A 26,957-nucleotide genomic window follows, 5' to 3' on the forward strand; every position below is an offset into this window, starting at 1 on the left:
GGACTAGAGGAAGAAAACCCTAAAATCACGTATCATGTTAACCGAAACAGTCAAAACCAGCCACATATTGGCAGATCCCAGACCTCAAAATATATACTTTGTAAGTTCATCAGTAGTTTGTGGTCTCATTCATCACCGTATAGAGGCACTCACACCACCAGTTAGTGCAGCCGATTTTGACTTTCTACTGCAAGCAACTTTTTGGCTTTTTTTTTTGTCCTTTTCCCCTGAGAAAACGCGTTAGGAGGCTACATTAGGGAGACTACATTTTTCAGGGAGGTTACATCTTTCCTGGGCAATTTACAAGCAGGTCCACACTTGGGTACTGCCCTTGTCAGGGCAGGAGTATAACAGGACAGGGGCCCGACAGGGAGAAATAGAAAAACTACCCTGTCTTTACTCTTTAAATCCCCCTCTCTTTCTCCCCCCGGATCCTGTTCCCCCATTGCAATAAATAGGCTGTGGAGGACATGAATAAGAACCTATACCTGTGAGATTGAACCATTTTTTACTTGAGCACTGCTAATCATGAGCACTCATATTTTAATTGCTGGTTGTATGTTTGTCCGAAGTATACATTGGCCTATTTTAAAGTATTGAGTAAATGTTAAGTTTTAGTATTTTTTGTTCTTGGCCATGCTGTAAATTATAGTGTTGCCTGATTGGTCACGTATTTATCGGAAAAGATAACTCTGATCCTTTGTACTTGATATTACTTGCACTACTAATTACCAGCTGTTACAATACCAAACTAGGGCAGTCCCTATAGGAGGAAAACACAAGAATTATACTGTATTGTCACATACTATCTATTCCTGACACTGGAGTGGCGTATAAACTTACGAAGTATATAGTTTGAGGTCTGGGATCTGCCAATATGTGGCTGGTTTTCTGACTGTTTCGGATAACATGATTTTAGTTTTTTTTTGCCTAGTCTCGCTTGAATATAGGTCAATATTAAATAGTCTCCTGATGAGTCGCCTTTGGTGAGGATGATGAAACCCGTAGAAATGAGAGGCTTGGAGAGTGAGTGTATATACGTCACCTCACCTTATATACTGAACTGTGGGGTACATGTTTTTTTCTATTAGTCACCTACTGACTAACCTTCAGGGGGTGACTTGTGGGTATAGTTGTACATTTGGAATTAATAAAGTTTAGTTTTATCCTTTTGTCACTGACAAGAGACAACCCATTTCAGAAGATTCAATTTTGGTTAAAACTATTCCAACATTATGAACATAAACAAGGCTTCTCCCCTATGTGACGTCTCTGATGTTTATTAACAGTATATTTCCAAGTAAAATATTTCCTACATTAAGAAAATGAAAAAGGCTTCTCCCCTGTGTGACTGCTCTGATGTCTACCAAGAAGTGCTATATGGTTAAAACATTTCCCACATTCTGAACAGGAAAAAGGCTTCTTCCCTGAGTGAGTTCTCTGGTGACTAACAAGATTCCCTTTCTGTTTAAAACATTTCCCACATTCTGAACAGGAAAAAGGATTCTCCCCTGTGTGAATTCTCTGGTGACTAAGAAGAGCTGATTTCTGGATAAAGCATTTCCCACATTCTGAACATGCATATGGCTTCTCTGCTGTGTGAGTTCTCTCATGTGTAACAAGATTCCCTTTGATAGTAAAACATTTTCCACATACTGAACATGAAAAAGGCTTCTCCCCTGTGTGAGTTCTCTGGTGAGTATCAAGATGCCATTTCTTGTTAAAACATTTCCCGCACTCTGAACAGGAAAAAGGCTTCTCCCCTTTGTGGGTTCTTTGATGGCTATCAAGATTTATTTTCCATTTAAAACATTTCCCACATTCTGAACATGAATATGGCTTCTCTGCTGTGTGAGTTCTCTCATGTGAAACAAGATTTGATTTCTGGTTAAAACATTTCCCACATTCTGAACAGGAAAAAGGCTTCTCCCCTGTGTGAGTTCTCTGATGTACAACAAGAGTCTCTTTACACTTAAAAATGTTTCCACATTCTGAACAGGAAAAAGGCTTCTCCTTTGTGTGAGTTCTATGGTGACTAACCAAATGTGATTTCTGGTTAAAATATTTCCCACATTCTGAACAGGGAAAAGCTTTCTCCCCTGTGTGAATTCTCTGGTGAGTAACAAGCAGTGATTTTTGTGCAAAACATTTCCCACATTCTAAACATGAAAAAGGCTTCTCCCCTGTGTGAATTCTCTGGTGAGTAACAAGCAGTGATTTTTGTGCAAAACATTTCCCACATTCTAAACATGAAAAAGGCTTCTCCCCTGTGTGAGTTCTATGGTGAGTAACCAAATCTGATTTCTGGTTAAAACATTTCCCACATTCTGAACAGGAAAAAGGCTTCTCCCCTGTGTGAATTCTCTGGTGAGTACCAAGCACTGATTTATGTGCAAAACATTTCCCACATTCTAAACATGAAAAAGGCTTCTCCCCTGTGTGAGTTCTATGGTGAGTAACCAAATCTGATTTCAGGTTAAAACATTTCCCACATTCTGAACATGAAAAAGGTTTCTCCCCTGTGTGAGTTCTTTGGTGTGTAACAAAACGTGATTTTTCGTTAAAACATTTCCCACATTCTGAACATGAAAATGACTTCTTTGCTTTAGGAGCGCTTTGTTTTTTAATGCCTCTTTTGAGACTTTGATTTTCCTTAGAAGTCAGTAATGAATTAGAAGATGGGACCTGTTTCATAAGATCAGATGACAGATCTTTGCTGTGAATGGATGATGGTATATCTGGAGTAAAAGCAATCACTTCATTTGTATCTTGTGGGATCTCAAGATCATCAGATTTAAAAATTGAAGATGTCAGCTGTCCCTCTGATCTCCTGGTACAGTCATCTGCTAAGATAAAAAACATTTTTTTTTTAAATAAAATATCCTCGAGTTTTATATTTTTGAACATTTCTACTTAAACTATCCATAAAAATGGCAAGCTATGTAAAAATCTAATTATTTACCAAGACAATGACAGTTCAGTCTAATAGAAAACCTTGTTAGATGAGCTAGTAGTGCGTGGTGTTCAACTGTTTGTTCATTCTGCCTATAACAACACTTTATTATCACAGCGCCGAACAAAAAGTGGAATAGCACGCGATCAAAAAGACTGATATAAATAACAATGGTACCGCTGAAAACGTCATCTTGTCCCGCAAAAAACGAGCTGCCATATAGCCTCATCAGCGAAAAAATAAAAAAATTATAGTCCTCAGAATAAAGCGATGCAAAAATTATTATTTTTTCTATAAAAGTTTTTATCGTATAAAAGCGCCAAAACATAAAAAAATGATATAAATGAGGTATCACTGTAATCGTACTGACCCGAAGAATAAAACTGCTTTATACATTTTATCAAACGTGGAACGGTATAACCCCCCCCAAAAGAAATTAATGAATAGCTGGTTTTTGGTCATTCTGCCTCACAAAAATCGGAATAAAAAGCGAACAAAAAATGTAACGTGCCCGAAAATGTTACCAATAAAAACGGCAACTCGTCCCGCAAAAAACAAGACCTCACATGACTCTGTGGTCCAAAATATGGAAAAATTATAGGTCTCAAAATGTGGTAACGCCAAAAAATATTTTTTGCAATAAAAAGCGTCTTATAGTGTGTGACGGCTGCCAATCATAAAAATCCGCTATAAAAGTAAACCAAACCCCCTTCATCAGCCCCTTAGTTAGGGAAAATTAAAAAAAAAAAAAAAGTATTTATTTCCATTTTCCCATTAGGGTTAGGGCTAGGGTTTGGATTACATTTACGGTTGGGATTAGGGTTAGGGGTGTGGTTAGGGTTACCGTTGGGATTAGGGGTGTGTTTGGATTAGGGTTTCAGGTAGAATTGGGGGTTTCAACTGTTTAGGCACATCAGAGGCTCTCCAAACGCGCGCGGCGTCCGATCTCAATTCCAGCCAATTCTGCGTTGAAAAAGTAAAACAGTGCTCCTTCCCTTCCGAGTTCTCCTGTGCGCCCTGAGGTTTACTCCAACATTTAGGGTATCAGCGTACTCAGGACACATTGGACAACAACTTTTGAGGTCCAATTTCTCGTGTTCACCTTGGTAAAATAAAAATTTGGGGGGCTAAAACACCATTTTTGTAGGAAAAAAATTATTTTTTATTTTCACAGCTCTGCGTTATAAAGTGTAGTGAAATATTTGGGGGTTCAAAGTTCTCACAACACATCTAGATAAATTCCTTGGGGGTCTAGGTTCCAAAATGGGGTCACTTGTGGGGGGTTTCTACTGTTTAGGTACATCAGGGGCTCTGCAAATGCCATGTGACGCCTGCAGACCAATCCATCTAAGTCTGCATTCCAAATGACGCTCCTTCCTTTCCGAGCTCTGCCGTGTGCCCAAACGGTGGTTCCCCCCCAGATATGGGGTATCAGCGTACTCAGGACAAATTGGACAACAACTTTTGGCATCCAATTTCTCCTGTTACCCTTGGGAAAATACAAAACTGGGGTTAAAAAATAATTTTTGTGGAAAAAAAAAAAATATTTATTTTCACGGCTCTGCGTCATAAACTGTAGTGAAACACTTGGGGGTTCAAAGCTCTCACAACACATCTAGATGAGATCCTTAGGGGGTCTACTTTCCAAAATGGTGTCACTTGTGGGGGGTTTCAATGTTTACACACATCAGGGGCTCTCCAAACGCAACATGGCGTCCCATCTTAATTCTAGTCAATTTTGCATTGAAAAGTCAAATGGCGCTCCTTCCCTTCCGAGCTCTGCCATGCGCCCAAACAGTGGTTTACCCCCACATATGGGGTATCTGTGTACTCAGGACAAATTGCACAACAAATTTTGGGGTCCATTTCTCCTGTTACCCTTGGTAAAATAAAACCAATTGGAGCGGAAGTAAATTTTTTGTGAAAAAAAATTAAATGTTCATTTTTTTTTTTTTAAATATTCCAAAAATCCCTGTGAAACACCTGAAGGGTTAATAAACTTCTTGAATGTGGTTTTGTGCACCTTGAGGGGTGGAGGATTTAGAATGGTGTCACACTTGGGTATTTTCTATCATATAGACCCCTCAAAGTGACTTCAAATGTGAAGTGGTCCCTAAAAAAAATGGTGTTGTAAAAATGAGAAATTGCTGGTCAACTTTTAACCCTTATAACTCCCTAACAAAAAAAAAATTTTGGTTCCAAAATTGTGCTGATGTAAAGTAGACCTGAGGGAAATATTACTTATTAAGTATTTTGTGTGACATATCTCTGTGATTTAAGGGCATAAAAATTCAAAGTTGGAAAATTGCGAAATGTTCAAAATTTTCACCAAATTTCAGTTTTTTTTCACAAATAAACGCAGGTAATATGAAAACATTTTTACCACTATCATGAAGTACAATATGTCACGAGAAAACAGTGTCAGAATCACCGGGATCCGTTGAAGCGTTCCAGAGTTATAACCTCATAAAGGGACAGTGGTCAGAAATGTAAAAATTGGCCCGGTCATTAACGTGCAAACCACCCTTGGGGCTTAAGGGGTTAAAGGTAACCTGTCACCCCCCTCGGGCGTTTGTAACTAAAAGAGCCAGCTTGTGCAGCACTAATGCTGCATTCTGACAAGGTGGCATTTTAGTTACAAACACCTGCACACGCTGAAATAAACACTTATAAAATGTGCCTCCACATATCCTGATACCGTCCCGGGGGCGGGACTTTCCTTCCTAATTAGACGCAGCACAGCCGTCACTCCGGAGCAGTGCGTGCCGGGCGCCGCCTCCTCTTGCTGCATTATCGTCCTGGCGCCTGCGCTGTAAGTACAAAGAGCAGCGCAAATGCGCATGCCCGGAAATAAAAAGTTACAGCACAGGCGCCGAGGATGATAATGCAGCAAGAGGAGGCGGCGCCCACAGCTCCGGAGTGACGGCTGTGCTGCGTCTAAGGCTGGAGTCACACATGGCGTAAGACAATACGCCACGTATTATACGTCCGTACTACGGCCGTAATACGGAGAAATGTTCCCAAAATATTGATCCGTAGTCAGGGTGTGTCAGCGTATTTTGCGCATGGCATCCTCCGTATGTAATCCGTATGGCATCCGTACTGCGAGATTTCCGCGCAGGCTTGCAAAACCGACATCCAATGGATTTATGTGCTCAAATGTTCGGTAAAACATATATACAGTGTATATAATATATATATATATATATATATATATATATATATATATATATATATATATATATATATATATATATATATATATATATATATATATATATATATATATATATGTCATTGAGACACATATATATATATTCTGTATTTAGATTTCATTCAGCGCGATATCTGAACAGCCGGTAATTCAATTGCCGGCTTTTCATTTCTCCTGCCTAAACCCGACAGGATATGAGACATGATTACATACAGTAAACCATCTCATATCCCCCTTTTTTTTTGCATATTCCACACTTCTAATGTTAGTAGTGTGTATGTGCAAAATTTGTGCACTGTAGCTGCTAAACTAAAGGGTTAAATGGCGGAAAAAATTGGCGTGGGCTCCCGTGCAATTTTCTCCGCCAGAATGGTAAAGCCAGTGACTGAGGGCAGATATTAATAGCCTAGAGAGGGTCCATGGTTATTGGCCCCCCCGTGCCTAAAAACATCTGCCCCCAGCCACCCCAGAAAAGGCACATCTGGAAGATGCGCCTATTCTGGCACTTGGCCACTCTCTTCCCACTCCCTGTAGCTGTGAGATATGGGGTAATGAAGGGTTAATGTCACCTTGCTATTGTAAGGTGACATTAAGCCAGATTAATAATGGAGAGGCGTCAATTATGACACCTATCCATTATTAATCCAATTGTAGGAAAGGGTTAAGGGTCGACTTTCATTGGCGTATTATTTGCGCAATACGCTGACAAACGCAGCATGCTGCGATTTTGTACGGCCGTAGAAAGCCGTATAATACTGAACCGTAATATACGGCTAATAGGAGCAGCCCCATTGAGAATAATTGTGCCGTATGTAATGCGAGTTTTACGGACGTAGTTTTTGCGCTCTTACGTACGTAAAACACGCATGTGTGACTCCGGCCTAATTAGGAAGTAAAGTCCCGCCCCCGGGACGATTTCAGGGTATGTGGGGGCACATTTTATAAGTGTTTATTTCAGGGTTAGTGCTGCACAAGGTGGCTCTTTTAGTTACAAGCGCCTGGGGGGGGGGGTGACAGGTTCCCTTTAACCCCTTCCCGACATGTGACGGAATAGTACGTCACATGTCGGGACCCCCGCTTTGATGTGCGCTCCGGCGGTGAGCGCACATCAAAGTCGCGACATGTCAGCTGTTTTTTACAGCTGACATGTGCGCGCAATAGCGGCGGGTGAAATCGCGATCACCCGCCGCTATTAACTAGTTAAATGCCGCTGTCAAACGCAGACAGCGGCATTTAACTACCGCATCTGGCCGTGCGGCCGGATATGAGCGCATCGCCGACCCCCGTCACATGATCGGGGGTCGGCGATGCTCCTCCATTGTAACCATAGAGGTCCTTGAGACCTCTATGGTTACTGATTGCCGGTGGCTGTGAGCGCCCCCCTGTGGTCGGCGCTCACAGCACACCTGCATTTCAGCTACATAACAGCGATCTGATGATCGCTGTTATGTAGCAGAGCCAATCGGGCTGTGCCTGCTTCTAGCCTCCCATGGAGGCTATTGAAGCATGGCAAAAGTAAAAAAAAAAAAGTTTTTAAAAATGTGAAAAAAGTAAAAAAAATATAAAAGTTTAAATCACCCCCCTTTCGCCCCAATCAAAATAAATCAATAAAAAAAAAACCCAACCTACACATATTTGGTATCGCCGCGTTCAGAATCGCCCGATCTATCAATAAAAAAAAGCATTAACCTGATCGCTAAATGGCGTAATGAGAAAAAAATTCGAAACGCCAGATTTACGTTTTTTTGGTTGCCACGACATTGAATTAAAATGCAATAACGGGCGATCAAAAGAACGTATCTACACCAAAATGCTATCATTAAAAACGCCAGCTCGGCACGCAAAAAATAAGCCCTCACCTGACCCCAGATCACGAAAAATGGAGACGCTACGAGTATCGGAAAATGGCGCAATTTTGTTTTGTTTTGTTTTTTGCAAACTTTGGAATTTTTTTTCACCACTTAGGTGAAAAATAACCTAGTCATGTTAGGTGTCTATGAACTCGTAGTGACCTGGAGAATCATAATGGCAGGTCAGTTTTAGCATTTAGTGAACCTAGCAAAATAGGCAAGCAAAAAACAAGTGTGGGATTGCACTTTTTTTGCAATTTCACTGCACTTGGAATTTTTTTCCCGTTTTCTAGTACATGACATGCTAAAACCAATGATTTCGTTCAAAAGTACAACTCGTCCCGCAAAAAATAAGCCCTCACATGGCCAAATTGACGGAAAAATAAAAAAGTTATGGCTCTGGGAAGGAGGGGAGCGAAAAACGAAAACGGAAAAAGCTCCGGGGGTGAAGGGGTTAATGGCATCATGTGGAGATTTTCTGCAAAAGAGCGAAGATGGAAGTCTGCAGAGACCGTTGTGGATGAGAAAGCTCATCATGGGGTCTGGACAAGATGAAAAAAAGAAGAACGACTCCAGAGACGATGTCACCTATAAGGTACCTGGATGTAAATGTTATTTGTGATACTGACTCATGTTTTCATTTATGTTAGGAGCATTAACCCCTTAATCCCATATGACGTACTATCCCGTCAAGGTGACCTGGGACTTAATTCCCAGTGACGGGATAGTACGTCATAGCCGATCGGCCGCGCTCACGGGGGATTTACTCACCTTGTAACAAGCGTCTCCTCCCTGCAGTCCCCGGATCCAAAATTGCCGCGGGGCTGCATCCGGGTCCTGCAGGGAGTACTTCCGGGTCCGGAGCAGGCTCCAGATCAGCCTGCTCCAATGAAAGTAAGATCACCGATCTGACAGAGTGCTGTGCAAACTGTCAGATCGGCGATCTGTGATGTCCCCCCCAAAGTAAAAAAAAATAAATTCCTAAATAAAGAAAAAAAATATATATTATTCCCATAAATACATTTTTTTATCTAAAAAAACCCCAAAAAAACAAAAGTACACATATTTAGTATCGCCGCGTCCGTAATGACCCAACCTATAAAACTGGCCCACTAGTTAACCCCTTCAGTGAACACCGTAAGAAAAAAAAAAAAACGAGCCAAAAAACAACGCTTTATTATCATACCGCCAAACAAAAAAGTGGAATAACACGCGATCAAAAAGACGGATATAAATAACCATGGTACCGCTGAAAACGTCATCTTGTCCTGCAAAAAACGAGCTGCCATACAGCATCATAAGCAAAAAAATAAAAAAAAGTTATAGTCCTCAGAATTAAGCGATGCCAAAATAATTATTTTTTCCATAAAATAGTTTTTATCGTATAAAAGCGCCAAAACATAAAAAAAGATATAAATGAGGAATCGCTGTAATCGTACTGACCCGAAGAATAAAACTGCTTTAATCAATTTTACCAAACGCGGAACGGTATAAACGCCTCCCCCAAAAGAAATTCATGAATAGCTGGTTTTTGGTCATTCCGCCTCACAAAAATCGGAATAAAAAGTGATCAAAAACTGTCATGTGTCCGAAAATGTTACCAATAAAAACGTCAACTCGTCCCGCAAAAAACAAGACCTCACATGACTCTGTGGACCAAAATATAGAAAAATTATAGCTCTCAAAATGTGGTAACGCAAAAAAAATATTTTTTGCAATAAAAAGCGTCTTTCAGTGTGTGACGGCTGCCAATCATAAAAACCCGCTGAAAAACCCGCTATAAAAGTAAATTAAACCCCCCTTCATCACCCGCTTAGTTAGCGAAAAATTAAAAAATGTATTTATTTCCATTTTCCCATTAGGGCTAGGGTTGGGGCTAGGGTTGGGGGCTAGGGTTGGGGTTGGGGCTAAAGTTAGGGTTGGGGGCTAAAGTTAGGGTTTGGATTACATTTACGGTTGGGATTAGAGTTAGGGGTGTGTCTGGGTTAGAGGTGTGGTTAGGGTTACTGTTGGGATTAGGGTTAGGGTTGTGTTTGGATTAGGGTTTCAGTTATAATTGGGGGGTTTCCACTGTTTAGGCACATCAGGGGCTCTCCAAACGCGACATGGCGTCCAATCTCAATTCCAGCCAATTCTGCGTTGAAAAAGTAAAACAGTGCTCCTTCCCTTCCGCGCTCTCCCGTGCACCCAAACAGGGGTTTACCCCAACATATGGGGTATCACGAGTACTCGGGACAAATTGGACAACAACTTTTGCAGTCGAAGTTCTTTTGTTATCCTTGAGAAAATAAAAATTTGGGGGGCTAAAAATCATTTTTGTGGGAAAAAAAGATTTTTTATTTTCACAGCTCTGCGTTGTAAACTGTAGTGAAACACTTGGGGGTCAAGGTTCTCACAACACACCTAGATAAGTTCCTTGGGAGGTCTAGTTTCCAATATGGAGTCACTTGTGGGGGTGTCTACTGTTTGAGTACATCAGGGGCTCTGCAAATGCAACGTGACGCCTGCAGACCAATCTGTTATGATCTGGTGGCCTAGGAGCAGCATGGACGAGCTCTGGAGTAGGTAGCCTCTATAGTGACCGCAGACCCTGAACTTAACACGCAACTAGAAGTAGCCGTGGGATGTTCCTGTCACTCCCTAGACACCTCGTCACAGCCGGAGGGCTAATTACCCCTAAAGAAACAGGAAAACTATCTTGCCTCAGAGAAAGTCCCCAAAGGAAAGACAGCCCCCCACAAATATTGACTGTGAGAGGAGAGGGAAATTACATACGCAGACTGAAAACAGAATTTAGCAAAGGAGGCCACGCTAGCTAGAAAGAAAAGACAGGACTGAGTACTGTGCGGGCAGTATTAAAATACTACAAAAATCCACCACAGAGAATACAAAAATCTCCACACCTAACTAAAGGCATGGAGGGTAACTCTGCAACTCCAGAGCTTCCAGCTTGGCTGAATAAATCCTTACACAGACAAAGCTGGACAAGAAACATAGCAATTCACTGAGCTATAAAGTCCACCGCTTGTGGACTGCAAAAACAAAGCCAGGACTTATCTTTGATGATTTGGACAATCCAGCAGGAGAAACCAAGCAGAGATGTGAATCCTCCAGAAAACAATGGACAACTGGCACTGACTAAAGGATCTAGCCAGAATAAGTAGCCCAGTCAGAATTGGTAGCAAGTGAAAGCACCTGATGACTGCTGAGATCAGCAGCAGTACCACTTACAACCACCAGAGGGAGCCCAAGAGCAGAATTCACAACACCAATCCATCTAAGTCTGCATTCCAAATGGCGCTCCTTCCCTTCCGAGCTCTGTCATGCGCCCAAACGGTGGTTCCCCCCACATATTGGGTATCAGCGTACTCAGGACAAATTGGACAACAACTTTTGGGGTCCAATTTCTCCTGTTACCCTTGGGAAAATACAAAACTGGTGGCTAACAAATAATTTTTCTGAAAAAAAAATAATAATTTTTATTTTCACGGGTTATAAACTGTAGTGAAACACTTGGGGATTCAAAGCTCTCACAACACATCTAGATAAGTTCCTTAGGGGGTCTACTTTCCAAAATGGTGTCACTTGTGGGGGTTTTAATGTTTAGGCACATCAGGGGCTCTCCAAACGCAACATGGCGTCCCATCTCAATTCCACTCAATTTTGCATTAAAAAGTCAAATGGCGCTCCTTCCCTTCCGAGCTCTGCCATGCGCCCAAACAATGGTTTACACTCACATATGGGGTATCAGCGTACTCAGGACAAATTGTACAACAACTTTTGGGGTCTATTTTCTCCTGTTACCCTTGGTAAAATAAAACAAATTGGAGCTGAAATAAATTTTGTGTGAAAAAAAGTTAAATGTTCATTTTTATTTAAAAATTCCTGTGAAACACCTGAAGGGTTAATAAACTTCTTGAATGTGGTTTTGAGCACCTTGAAGGGTGCAGTTTTTAGAATGGTGTCACACTTGTTTATTTTCTATCATATAGACTCCTCAAAATAACTTCAAATGAGGTCCCTAAAAAAAATGGTGTTGTAAAAATGAGAAATTTCTGGTCAACTTTTAACCCTTATAACTCCCTAACAAAAAAAAAATGTTGGTTCCAAAATTGTGCTGATGTAAAGTAGACATGTGGGAAATGTTACTTATTAAGTATTTTGCGTGACAAATGTCTGTAATTTAAGGGCATAAAAATTCAACGTTGGAAAATTGCGAAATTTCAAAATTTTCACCAAATTTCCATTTTTTTCACAAATAAACGCAAGTTATATCAAATAAATTTTACCACTACCATGAAGTACAATATGTCACGAGAAAATGTCAGAATCGCCAAGATCTGTTTAAGAGTTTTAGAGTTATAACCTCATAAAGAGACAGTGGTCAGAATTGTAAAAATTGGCCCGGTCATTAACGTGCAAACCACCCGTGGGGCTTAAGGGATTAAAGGGGATGTCCAGGTTTGTAATGAGTCTGCAGTCATTCTTTGTGACAGCAGACTCCTGAATTCTCACAGTGCGCACTGCATGCTGTCAGGATTCTCTCGTGCTGGCAATTTACAGTCATATGAAAAAGTTTGGGCACCCCTATTAATCTTAAGCTTAATCTTTTATAAAAATAGTTTTTTTTTTGCAACAGCTATTTCAGTTTCATATATCTAATAACTGTTGGAAACAGTAATGTTTCTGCCTTGAAATGAGGTTTATTGTACTAACAGAAAATGTGCAATCTGCATTCAAACAAAATTTGACAGGTGCATAAGTATGGGCACCCTTATCATTTTCTTGTTTTAAATACTGCTACCTACTTTTTACTGACTTACTAAAGCACTTTTTTTGGTTTAGTAACCTCATTGAGCTTTGAACTTCATAGCCAGGTGTATGCAATCACGAGAAAAGCTACTTAAAGTGGCCACTTGCAAGTTGTTCTCCTGTTTGAATCTCCTCTGAAGAGTGGCATCATGGACTCCTCAAAACAACTGTCAAATGATCTGAAAACAAAGATTATTCAACATAGCTGTTCAGGGAAAGGATACAAAAAGCTGTCTCAGAGATTTAACCTATCAATTTCCACTGTGAGGAACATAGTAAGGAAATGGAAGAACACAGGTACAGTTCTTGTTAAGGCCAGAAGTGGCAGGCCAAGAAAAACATCAGAAAGGCAGAGAAGAAGAATGGTGAGATCAGTCAAGGACAATCATCAGACCATCTCCAGAGAGCTGCAGCATCAACTTGCTGCAGATGGTGTCACTGTGCATCGGTCAACTATACAACGCACTGTGTTTTTTTGCCACCATGCATAACACCTTTTTGTATTACCAAACAACTCAATCTTGGTTTCATGAGTCCACAGGACCTTCTTCCAAAAAGAAATTGGCTTCTCCAAATGTGCTTTTGCATACCTCAGCCGACTCGGTTTGTGGCGTGCTTGCAGAAACTGCTTCTTTCGCATCACTCTCCCATACAGCTTCTCCTTGTACAAAGTGCATTGTATAGTTGACCGATGCACAGTGACACCATCTGCAGAAAGTTGATGCTGCAGATCTCTGGAGGTGGCCTGAGGATTGATCTTGACTGATCTCACCATTCTTCTTCTCTGCCCTTCTGATGTTTTTCTTGGCCTGCCACTTCTGGCCTTAACAAGAACTGTACCTGTGTTCTTCCATTTCCTTACTATGTTCCTCACAGTGGAAATTGACAGGTTAAACCTCTGAGACAGCTTTTTGTATCCTTCCCCTGAACAGCTATGTTAAATAATCTTTGTTTTCAGATCATTTGACAGTTGTTTTGAGGAGCCCATGATGCCACTCTTCGGAGGAGATTCAAACAGGAGGACAACTTGCAAGTGGCCACTTTAAGTAGCTTTTCTCATGATTGCATACACCTAGCTATGAAGTTCAAAGCTCAATGAGGTTACAAAACCAAAAAAAGTGCTTTAGTAAGTCAGTAAAAAGTAGGTAGGAGTATTTAAAACAAGAAAATGATAAGGGTGCCCATACTTATGCACCTGTCAAATTTTGTTTGAATGCAGATTGCACATTTTCTGTTAGTACAATAAACCTCATTTCAAGGCAGAAACATTACTGTGTCCAACAGTTATTAGATATATGAAACTGAAATAGCTGTTGCAAAAAAAACAATTTTTATAAAACATTAAGCTTAAGATTAATAGGGGTGCCCAAACTTTTTCATATGACTGTACATATCATTCATTCTCTGAACTGAAATATCCTGCATGTCTATTGCTCCAGTCCCTGACAGCAAGCAGCCTGAATGGTATCTGAGTCATTCTATCTTCGGCATTGAATCCTGCTTATATCTGTATTTGTTAGCCACCTTCTTACGCAATTGTTTGTGTTTATAGATATTTAACTCACTTCTGCTTGTCCTTATGCAGAGAGATCACATAACTGTTTCAAAGCGGTTTATGATCCATGTAGACCTGGACATTTGTTTATCTGTTCAGTACATTTATTGTGTCTTGCTGTCTCAACTGAGTTAGATTAATTGCTAACGAGAGGGAAAACAAAAACAAAAAAAAAAAAAGTGAGATCTAAGAGCTAGCCTTCTCTAAATGTAGACATAGCTTGGGGAAGCAATCGTGCACTAATATTCGTGTACATTTATTCAAAATACTTTTTTCTAAGTACTCGGCAGTTATAACATGGCAGTTAGACAGGGCAGGAGACAGGTAAGACAATCTAAATCTAATCCCTATTCATTTGAAACAGAACAAATACTCACCATATGTATCTGTATAATCTATATCCTGGCTGCTGCATTCACTCACCGCCCTTACATTAACTCTTTAACCTCCATCCATATCGGCCCCTCTGTCCTTGCCTCTCCTATGTATAGCACTCATGCTCTGTTCACATTGCTTAACAGCGCAGATCCATTCAGTCCCACCATCCAACACAAGAGACGCTCTCACAAATCACTTAATCATCTGCTCACTCTTTCTATCCTCCTTCTCCTAGTTGCTGGAGACATCTCTCCCAACCCCAGCCCCCATGTTATAGCCAGTCAAACCTCCCAATTGCTACCCCCAGAAACCCCTCTAACCTTATTAATATTCCATGCATGCCTTCTGTCTCTTTCAATTGTGCCCTTTGGAATTCTCGCTCTGTGTGTAATAAACTCTCCTTCATCCATGACTTCTTCCTTTCTAAGGCTCTTAATCTCCTGTCTCTTACTGAAACCTGGATCCAGCAGTCAGACACCACCGCTGCTGCTGCTCTTTCATATGGTGGACTACACTTTTCTCATACCCCAAGATCGGACAACAGAGCAGGTGGAGGCGTTGGTCTGCTCCTTTCACCCAAATGTACCTTCCAAGTTATCCCCCAAGTACCCTCACTTGTCTTCCCTTCCTTTGAGGTCCATGCTGTCAGACTCTACATTCCTTTCTCCATGCGAGTGGCGGTGGTGTATAGTCCTCCCGGCCCCTCTCATCTGTTCCTGGATTACTTTGCCACCTGGCTTCCACACTTTCTCTCCTGGGACACCCCCACCCTCATCGTGGGTGATTTCAACATCCCCATTGCTTCTCCCCTCTCCCCATCTGCTTCTCACCTTATATCTCTAATCTCCTCTTTCCGCCTCTCGCAGCATACTAACTCTCCAACGCATGAAGATGGAAACTCCCTCGACTTGGTCTTGGCCCCATAGATGCTCCATATAAAGCTGTGCCATATACAATGCTCTGCACTGTTCATTATGGCCCCATAGATGCTCCATATAAAGCTGTGCCATATATAATGCTCTGCACCGTTCATTATGGCCCCATAGATGCTCCATATAAAGCTGTGCCATATATAATGCTCTGCACCGTTCATTATGGCCCCATAGATGCTCCATATAAAGCTGTGCCATATACAATGCTCTGCACTGTTCATTATGGCCCCATAGATGCTCCTTATAAAGCTGTGCCATATATGCTCTGCACTGTTCATTATGGCCCCATAGATGCTCCTTATAAAGCTGTGCCATATATGCTCTGCACTGTTCATTGTTGCCCCATAGATGTGCCATATAAATCTGTGCCATATATAACGCTGCTGCTGCAATAAAAAAACAAACACATACTCACCTCTCTTGCTGCCCGCAGCTCCTCAGCGTCCCGTCTCGGCGTCTCTCCGCACTGACTGTTCAGGCAGAGGGCGGCGCGCACACTATATGCGTCATCGCGCCCTCTGACCTGAACAGTCAGAGCCAGAGGACGGGAAGACAGAGCGGCGCCCGGCGGTTGGAACGTGGACAAGTGAATATAAAATACTCACCCAGTCCCGGCGCTCCCCCTGCCTGTCACACTGTCTTTGGGTGCCGCAGCCTCTTCCTCTGTCAGCGGTCACTGGCACCGCTGATTAGAGAAATGAATATGCGGCTCCACCCCTATGGGAGTGGAGTCCATATTCATAACTTTAATGAGAGGTCCCACGTGACCGCTGAACAGGGGAAGAGCTGCGGCACCCGAAGACAGTGTGACAGGCAGGGGGAGCGCCGGGACTAGGTGAGTATGCGACAATCCTCTCTGCCCCTCACCCGCTGACCCTGCCGTCGACCGTGACTCGAGTATAAGCCGAGAGGGGCACTTTCAGCCCAAAAATTTGGGCTGAAAATCTCGGCTTATACTCGAGTATATACGGTATGTGGCCTCCGTCAATGAAAATGAACAGAGCGAGGACGGGCACGTCTAGTCGGAATGTGGCCAGAAGTATACAAATCACATACTTGCGCTGACATGACTGTCCACTGGCAAGGGAGAATCCTAAAAGTGTGCAGTGCATTAGCTGTGAGAATTCAGAAGCTGCGATGTCAGGATTCAGCTCTGCAGGTTCCAGTAGTCGTCATATGGACACTTCACTCATATGCGACTTTCATACTTGTGGTCGAGTGACATCGAGCTTCTCTTCTGCTTCTCTCAGTTTTTCACTGAACATTGAGAGCATTAGGGAGAGGAGCTTGTGGGTACATGACTAAGTGTGCAAATCTCATATGTCCTGGGGGGGGCACCAAAATGAATTCTTGCCCCGGGTGCCAGAAACCCTAGATACACCTCTGCCGGTATGCTAATGCGAGCGGCGATTACCGGGTCCGGTGGACGGATGTCTGTGCACAGTGCAGCACAGGCAGTGAGGCAGGGACTGAGGGTGTTCACAGAGAGAGAATGGAGACCCGGAGACAGCCCGTCCCAGTCTACGCCATAGCCTGGAGCCCTCATCATCATAGGAATATGTCAGTTAATAAATTGTTCTTCTAAAGCTTTATAGTGTAGTTTTAGGTCAGAGAGGGATGGATGGGATGAGCTAGCAAGGTGCAGGGACAGGAAGTAATGGCTACTTGCGCACGTGTGGCTCTTGCAGTGAGACACAAAAAATACAAACAAAAAAACAAAAAACAAAAAAACACACTGCTTTTAGCGTTTTTCTTTCCATTGCTGCAAGTACCGCATTTACCGGATAGCTGCAAAATCACAAGTGCCGTACAAATCCACAAGTCCCATAGGGAATGAATGAGGCCGAGCGCAGTGTTGCCGTAAGTGATCTGTTACGCAGCAAAACTGCTGGATCTGCTGTTAAAGGCTTCTTTCACATCAGCGATTTTTGCCAAAGTCGCTGCCGATAGTGTCATACTGACCAATGGGAGAAGCAGAACTAAAAGTGCCTAGGGCAGCAGAAACTCTAAATACGGCCCTGGTCTTATAGCTTTTACCTTTAACATGTTTGTCTATAATTTTCTTACTAATCTCCTGAGACAACTCTTTTCTTCCTTCCTCTGGTCCATGTTGAGTGTGATACACATCATGTCACCAAACAGCACAGTGAGTATCTGTAGCCCTATATACAGGCCACTCACTGATTCTAAGACTGTAGACACCTGTGATGCTAGTTAGTGGACACACCGCGATTTAATATGTCCCTTTTGTCACATTATTTTCAGGGGTATCATGATTTCTGTCCAGGCCTATTTCATGAGTTTTATTTATTTTTTAATTCCGTGGAAGCATGGTTGAAAAGCAATGTCTGACTTTCATTTGTTCATTTTCATAGATCTTTTATTTCTTAATACTTTTGTCAGATTCAAGTTATTTCTGTGACCATTGTGGGTTTTTCTGTCATTAAATGTGGGGTACCAACAATTTTGACCACATATGTAAAGATTATAACCATTAGTGAATATATAAAATGGAAACACTTTATGGGGATTTTGACTATTCTGGTTTTCTGTCATTTAATCATATTAGGGCTTCTGCATATGGTGTGTCCAATCTCATCTGGGATCTGTTCCTGCTGTCCAGCTGGAGTAATCTGCTCCCTACTTCAGCCAACTGGAAAGTACCACACCCTACTAAAGCTCAAAGCACATGGCCGGAATCTGCCAGAAACAGCGTAGTTCTCCTCTGGTTCAGTCCTCTGTGCTCAGCTTGCGGCTTGTGTATTTGTTTCCTGCTGTGACCGTGGCTCGATTACTGACTACTCTTGTGTCTTCTGATCCTGTATTCTGTCCTTCTGGTTCTGACTCAGCTACCTGACTATTATTCTTGCCATCTAATACCACAGAATAGCAGGTAACACCATGGTCCAAGCCTAGGGTCCCAGTGTAAGTCCAGATCCATGTAATGGGGTTAAAGGGCGATGAGCAAGGCGATCCTTGGGATATGGAAAGCAGAGAAGACAGTGCCAAGCATGTTCATGGTGGAGATCTTTTGAGCTGCCAGTTGACCACGAACAGTGCTCCCAATACATTGTGTCTGCAAACTATTCCAGCTAGATCTGCATTCAAACAGCTAAATGGCGCTCCTTCCCTTCTGAACACTGCCATGTGCCCAGAGAGTAGTGTACAATCGTATGTAGGGTATTGTGAGAAGCTGGAAAATAATTTGTAAGATCCATTTGTTTTCTATTATCCTTTGTGAATAATTCCAAAGTTATCCCCACATAAAGTGACACACGTCAGATTGTAAAAATGGGGCCTGATTAAGAACACAAAACTGGCTGCGGGGAGAGGATAAATCAGAGTATTCTGGACACTACTGTAATCAGAAACTGACTATAGACAATAACATCTACTGAAATGCTCAAACTGAACAGTCTCCATCAGTAATAAATGAGGAGCTAGTGGTGAAACCTCTCTGGGGGAATTAGAGCACGGGGCTCGGGGACTTCACAATCTAAACTATCGGAAGCTCCAAGATTTTCTGTCAGATGAGTTTCAAGAAGAAATATTACACATTTATAGAGAACTGTGTATAATAGTGCAGAGCGGAGATGTCTTATAGGGAACTGTCAGCAGGATTGTGCTCAGTGACTACAGACACTGTCAGGTCGGTGCCGTTATACTGATTACACTGATACCTGGTGATGAAATCCGTCTTGTGGTTGTTGTTTAATCTGTATTTGTAGTTTTCAGTTAATGAGATGCTCGTGCTTAGAAAAGAAAAAAAATGGGTTCTAGGAAGCCAACAGCATCATTACCCTCCGCTTTCTCTTACAGGCCCATCATAATATTTTTCTTCAAGTGATTTTCTATCTTGTCAGCACATTCTACGTACGCTGCCATTTGGCTTTATAGTTTACAGATCTGGGCAGGTAACAGCGTCTCCTAAACCCAGAGGGTAGGTGGATCCTCCAGGTTGTAAGTTCTATAGAAAAAGGATTTCACTGCCCAAAGTCATTAGATCAGTTTTGGGTGGAGGAGAATGTTGTGGTCTAGAGGCAAAATGGTGATCATGGTAATACGGCCGGACTACACCACCGATAAAGCAGCCACAGCCGGTGATGAGAAGAATCTGTGACTTCTCTGCATTTAGTGGTTAATACTCACCTGGGTAGTCATATATAGGAATCTCCTCTTTACACCACTCATCCCCCCTCACATATGTCTCTGTAGTATTAATATGGGTCAGATCTTCACCCTGAAACAAATATTGTAAAAGTCACCGACAGATGGAGAAGTCCCATCTATGATCAGCTCTAATCCTGCCATCTCCACCGTTCTCATTACACAAGTATAAAACATATAATACTGGTGGATAAAACAAGACTGAGCACAAGACCTTCACCGGCGTCTACACATCATAGGGAGATCTCCTGACACCTTCTCTCCATCTACCTGATGGTCCTGAGGAGCACTGGGATCTTCTTGGTTACAGTCCTGTGGAAGAAGAGGACGGGGACATCTCTCTGGTGTTGTCCTCTTACTGGATAGATCTGGAGGAAAAACATACAGGGACTGAATTCATTCTTTACATACAGATAATTATAGGCCGTGTGTATTTAGTCCTGTCTATTACCTGGAGATGTGAGGGGCTGGGGAACCTCCATTATGGCGTTCTTGTACAGATCTCTGTGTTCTTCTAAATACTCCCACTCCTCCATGGAGAAATAGACAGCGACATCCTGACACCTTATAGGAACCTGACACATACAATGATACCGTCATCCCCCGATCTCTTCATAGTGTTACTGTATAATGTCCCAGCATTCCCAGCAGTGTCACCTCTCCAGTCAGCAGCTCAATCATCTTGTAGATGAGTTCTAGGATCTTCTGGTCATTGATGTCCTCATGGATCAGGGGGTGAGGTGGAGGCCCCGTGATGGGGCTCAGGGGTCTTCCCCATCCCTCAGACACAGGGTCCTGACAGCGATCACTAGAGGTCTTCTTCACCACTGTGTAATCCTGGTAATGGAGAGACACATTAATAAATCTCACTACAGACATTTCCAGAGTCCTCACCTCTCCAGTTCTGTCCATCTGTTATTCCCATAGATAAGAATGATGTAATGTGACGTCATCAGAATCTCTCACCTCTCCAGTAAGCCGGAAGAGGATCTCTAGGGTGAGGTGTAATATCCTCTCCGCCATCTTGTCTCTGTCCATATCCATCTTTGATGGGTAAATCAGGAAAATTCTCTTTTGTAGAAGATCTTCACTGAGAGGATCCGATATTGTAGAGACCTGAATGAGAAGATGAGCCGATGTAACACCATAAGAATCCTGTATAATAATACAATTACTGGAGATAATAAGGGAAACATAGGAGGAGATTTATTATTTTACGGTATTTAGTTTCCTTCTTTACATCTACTAATAAAACCTATATATTTAGGCCACAGACAACAAGCAGTTTCCTCCTCGGAGTCGGCAGCTGAATACGTTCCTCATAGACTCATCTTCCATAACGCTAATTCTCGTCTCATTTACCGACCCTGGAATCGGCATTAGCAATACTGCAGGAGATATTCATTACACGCGACATGAGAAATAACTACTTCATGATGAGGACGACATCTTCATCTTCTACTACGGCTCTAGAGACATATGTGGCCAGAGTCGGTCACTGACTCCATCACCACTAGCCATCTATATCATCAGTATTTACACAACTGGTTCAGGACCCAACAAGGAGGGGGGCACTGCTAGATCTAATATTAACCAACAGGCCAGACCGCATATCAAATATTAGGGTTGGGGGTCACTTGGGGAATAGTGATCACAAAATAATAAGTTTTCATGTAACCTTTAATAAGATGGGTAGTAGGGGGGTGACAAGGACACTAAACTTCAGGAGGGCAAATTTCCAACGGATGAGAGAGGATCTTGGTACAATTAACTGGGACGATATCCTGAGACACAAAAATACACAAAGAAAATGGGAGACGTTTATTAGCATCCTGGATAGGACCTGTGCACAGTATATACCGTATGGGAATAAACATACTAGAAATAGGAGGAAACCAATGTGGCTAAATAGAGCTGTAAGGGGCGCAATAAGGGACAAAAAGAAAGCATTTAGAGAATTAAAGGAAGTAGGTAGTGAGGAGGCATTAAATAAATACAGAAAATTAAATACATTCTGTAAAAAGCAAATCAAGGCAGCAAAGATTGAGACAGAGAGACTCATTGCCAGAGAGAGTAAAAATAATCCCAAAATATTCTTTAACTACATAAATAGTAAGAAACTAAAAAATGACAGTGTTGGCCCCCTTAAAAATAGTCTGGGTAAAATGGTGGATGAGGATGAGGAAAAAGCCAATATGCTAAATGACTTTTTTTCATCAGTATTTACACAAGAAAATCCCATGGCAGCCAATATGACTAGTGATAAAAATTCCCAATTAAATGTCACCTGCTTAACCCAGCAGGAAGTACAGCGGCGTCTAAAAATAACTAAAATGGACAAATCTCCGGGCCCGGATGGGATACACCCCCGAGTACTGCAGGAACTAAGTACAGTCATTGATAGACCATTATTTTTAATCTTTAAAGACTCCATAATAACAGGGTCTGTACCACAGGACTGGCGTATAGCAAATGTGGTGCCAATATTCAAAAAAGGGGCAAAAACTGAACTCGGTAATTATAGGCCAGTAAGCTTAACCTCTACTGTGGGTAAAATCCTGGAGGGCATTCTAAGAGATGCTATACTGGAGTATCTGAAGAGGAATAACCTCATGACCCAGTATCAGCACGGGTTTACTAGGGACCGCTCATGTCAGACTAATCTGATCAGCTTCTATGAAGAGGTAAGTTCCGGACTGGACCAAGGGAACCCAGTGGACGTAGTATATATGGACTTTTCCAAAGCTTTTGATACGGTGCCACACAAAAGGTTGTTACATAAAATGAGAGTAATGGGGATAGGGGAAAATATGTGTAAGTGGGTTGAGAGCTGGCTCAGGGATAGGAAACAAAGGGTGGTTATTAATGGAGCACACTCGGACTGGGTCGCGGTTAGTAGTGGGGTACCACAGGGGTCAGTATTGGACCGTCTTCTTAACATATTTATTAATGACCTTGTAAAATTTCAATATTTGCAGATGACACTAAACTCTGCAGGGTAATCAATACAGGGGAGGACAATTTTATATTACAGGATGATTTATGTAAACTAGAAGCTTGGGCTGATAAATGGCAAATGAGCTTTAATGGGGATAAATGTAAGGTCATGCACTTGGGTAGAAGTAATAAGATGTATAACTATGTGCTTAATTCTAAAACTCTGGGCAAAACCGTCAATGAAAAAGACCTGGGTGTATGGGTGGATGACAAACTCATATTCAGTGGCCAGTGTCAGGCAGCTGCTGCAAAGGCAAATAAAATAATGGGATGTATTAAAAGAGGCATAGATGCTCATGAGGAGAACATAATTTTACCTCTATACAAGTCACTAGTTCGACCACACTTAGAATACTGCGCACAGTTCTGGTCTCCGGTGTATAAGAAAGACATAGCTGAACTAGAGCGGGTGCAGAGAAGAGCGACCAAGGTTATTAGAGGACTGGGGGGTCTGCAATACCAAGATAGGTTATTACACTTGGGGCTATTTAGTTTGGAAAAATGAAGACTAAGGGGTGATCTTATGTTAATGTATAAATATACGAGGGGACAGTACAAAGACCTTTCTGATGATCTTTTTAATCATAGACCTGAGACAGGGACAAGGGGGCATCCTCTACGTCTGGAGGAAAGAAGGTTTAAGCATAATAACAGACGCGGATTCTTTACTGTAAGAGCAGTGAGACTATGGAACTCTCTGCCGTATGATGTTGTAATGAGTGATTCATTATCTAAATTTAAGAGGGGACTGGATACCTTTCTGGAAAAGTATAATGTTACAGGGTATATACACTAGATTCCTTGATAGGGCGTTGATCCAGGGAACTAGTCTGATTGCCGTATGTGGGGTCGAGAAGGAATTTTTTTCCCCCAATGTGGAGCTTACTCTTTGCCACATGGGGTATTTTTGCCTTCCTCTGGATCAACATGTTAGGGCAAGTTAGGTTAGGCTATGGGCTGAACTAGATGGACTTAAAGTCTTCCTTCAACCTTAATAACTATGTAACTATGTATATGAAGGTTTCCCGTCTTCCCCGCACTGTAATCTTCTATCACGTTAGATCTCAGCTCTGATTCACACACAGAAGTTTGAGGCTTTTAGAAAAGCTTTTTTGTTTCCACAATCAATGCGGACAGAAATGATCCGATCCCAAAGTCTCCATGTACAGTGATTTATGGGGTTTATTTCTGGCCTTAGACTTTCCGATATTACAGGAAAAATACCAGAAAAAAAAAAACAGATATTGAAATATTTCTAAAGAAAATTGGCTCCAACAATTCTTGTAAAAAGAAAAAAAACACAGAAAAAGCAGAAGACACATTTTATCATTTTTAACATGTTAAACATTTATTAAAAAGAAATTAATCTTTTTGTGCCCCAGAACATAGATGTGCACCGCAGGGACGGCACAGATGAGGCTTCAACAAAAACCCTGGCGTTTATCCACTTGCTGTTGTGAAAAGCAAACATGGCATCTAATAAGGTGTGACAGAGTTTGGCTGAATGCCCCCCGCCCCCAAGTACTGGATAGTATGGGGCGGCCTAGTTATTACGATACTTACATGCCTAATAATGGTGACTGGGCTGCAATGTATGAAGGTCTATTAGGCCAGAGGCAGCGTCCAATAAGTTACCTTTTACCGCCCCCATACACATTAGACTAAAGTTCCATGAAATCACTGATTTCGGGGGTTTGGGCGACTATATAATGTATTTGGGGCCTCCCGACAGATGATGTCAGGGCAGAGAAGGATCTGACATCCTGAATTTCAGAGGATAATCCGTTTGTTCTTCCTGTAGATAATCCTCCGCTAGAGGAGTCTGGAGGCGACTCTCTCATACAGACCCCAGGAAAGCTGGAATATTTGTGTGTATGGGGGAGTCGGGAGAGATGGCCGTCTGCCAAATGACCGTTCAGCCAACTCTTATCTCATGTGTATGGGGCCGTTAGTATTACACTGACAGCAGTGATGATACACGGCACTACAGTAGTACAGGGCATCACCGGAGCCATCAGAGGCTTGTATGTTGTATGATCGCACTGATCAGAGGGGTTTAACAAAGGGTTAAAGTGAAAAACATCATAGTTTCAGTAACAAGAAATATCCATCACTATATGGAAAGCAGAGTCACTGCACAATGTTAGTTACGTCTCGTCCATAACTACTTTATTATACTCTATTATCCTGTACACAGTGGAGGAGACAGAAATCACAGGTCCGAGAGTAACAGCTGGAATTGGGCCCTCCAACGGAAAGAAAAAAAATCTATCTATATAAAGCTGAGTGTATGTATGTATGTATGTATGTATGTGTGTGTGTGTGTGTGTGTGTGTGTGTGTGTGTGTGTGTGTGTGTGTGTGTGTGTGTGTGTGTGTGTGTGTGTCAAGCCACGCCCATTCCACATAGCAACCAATCACTAAGCATCTTTCATTTCACCAGAGCTGTTTATAAGAAGCTGAGCTGTGATTGGTTGCTGTGAGCAGCAGTTTTCCCGCTCCACAACACCTCAGCAGACACTGACCGGGTGGGAGAAATCTATCATCCCTGGGAACATAAGCTCCAGCCATTGTCTGCCCCTCAGAAAGGAGCAGAGAGCACATGACAGAAATGAATCCCCCTCCTCTATTACTGCCGCGCTCTATTGTTACCGGATGGAGGATGTGTGATGGGTATATGGGCCCTGGACTATGGGATGGAGGATGTGTGATGGGTATATGGGCACTGGACTATGGGATGGAGGATGTATGATGGGTATATGGGCACTGGACTATGGGATGCAGGATGTGTGATGGGTATATGGGCACTGGACTATGGGATGGAGGATGTGTGATGGGTATATGGGCACTGGACTATGGGATGGAGGATATGTATGATGGGTATATGGGCACTGGGCTATGGGATGCAGGATGTGTGATGATCTCACGCTTCAACTAATTCAACATCCTTTTCTGTGGCCTCCCTGCTAAAATCCTTGCTCCTCTCCAGTCCATTATTAGCTCTGCTGTCAGACTAATTCATCTCTCTTCTCGCTACTCCTCCGCTTCTCCCCTCTGCAAATCTCTTCACTGGTCCCATTCCCTCTTGCCTTGTCCATGTGTGGTTTGGTCCAGTAGCCCATTTATCATCAGATTGTCCTGGTTCCTCGACATCTGACGCGGACCTTGTTAATCCAGGTGATGTCCGAGCCGGCATGACTCTCTTTGCTTGTGACACTCATGTTTATTGAGGTAGGCACCATAGTGTTATGGACCACTACTGGTATATTATGTCCAACAGGGCAGAGCCAAGCCAGGATTTGAACCCCAGTCTCCCACATTGGTGGCTGTGAGTTTACTATTGTGCATTGTGTACTATTGGCAGAGACGTCTGCCTGCAATCTCTCTGCTCTTCACGAGTCACTTCCGGTTCCGGCCCTCTGCATACCTCGCGCGCGTATCTGACCATGCTAAAAGGTATTTAAACTGACATTGATTGCTTTCTCTGCACCTTCCCCTGACTAAGCCGTCCATGTAACGGCGACACGCGTAGGGTTCGTCCCCACGCTGATCCCTGCCTGTTTTTTCTTCTCCCGGTGGTAGCCCTCCGTCTATCTGGGTTTTGACACATGGCTGCACCTAGGTCTTTATCGGTACCGTATTGAAGTCATCTTTACGCTTACAGACCATGGTGCAACGTTGTTTTGCACATGATTGGGCATATGGTCTTGGCTGACATTGCTGCGTCTATTGTCAATTTGTGGCATAACGTTGTTTTGCGCCATTGTTTTTGATTCTTATGCACATCAGAATTTCTCTGGCACAGGTCCAGATTACATATAACATTGTACTGTGTACTCAGTTACCCAGAGGGGTCTTCTGTTTACCTCTGGTGCATACATATGGCTGTATTTCTTCAACCCCGGGGGCTTATCAGCTATTTATGTCATAAGAGGACACGTGGTATATGGTTATTGTATTTTATATCATATGTTGTCATATTATAAAAAGCCTATAACAGATATGCATTTTCTTGACCTCTGTCATGTTTGGCGGGATCATCTTGGGGATTGTGGGAATTTTTAGATGTTTTTAATTGTTTCATCAATAAAAGTTTGCCC

At 42.3% G+C, this 26,957-nt stretch overlaps 1 protein-coding gene across 1 annotated transcript in view; it reads right to left on the reverse strand.

Moving 5' to 3' along the window:
- Positions 1 to 925: 925 nt before the first annotated feature.
- The window catches only part of LOC143768276 (uncharacterized), a 28,293-nt gene continuing 2,261 nt past the window's right edge, over positions 926 to 26,957 (reverse strand). The window contains exons 2-7 of the mRNA XM_077256970.1: positions 20,828 to 20,977; positions 20,519 to 20,698; positions 20,313 to 20,436; positions 20,132 to 20,229; positions 19,844 to 19,934; positions 926 to 2,846 (exon numbers count right to left, since the gene is read on the reverse strand). Coding sequence (XP_077113085.1) covers positions 1,318 to 2,846; positions 19,844 to 19,934; positions 20,132 to 20,229; positions 20,313 to 20,436; positions 20,519 to 20,698; positions 20,828 to 20,977 — 2,172 coding nt within the window. The 3' untranslated portion in view covers positions 926 to 1,317. The remainder of the gene's footprint in view (positions 2,847 to 19,843; positions 19,935 to 20,131; positions 20,230 to 20,312; positions 20,437 to 20,518; positions 20,699 to 20,827; positions 20,978 to 26,957) is intronic.

The sequence above is a fragment of the Ranitomeya variabilis genome, chromosome 4 (genome assembly GCF_051348905.1).
Source record: "Ranitomeya variabilis isolate aRanVar5 chromosome 4, aRanVar5.hap1, whole genome shotgun sequence".
Classification (NCBI taxonomy): domain Eukaryota; kingdom Metazoa; phylum Chordata; class Amphibia; order Anura; family Dendrobatidae; genus Ranitomeya; species Ranitomeya variabilis.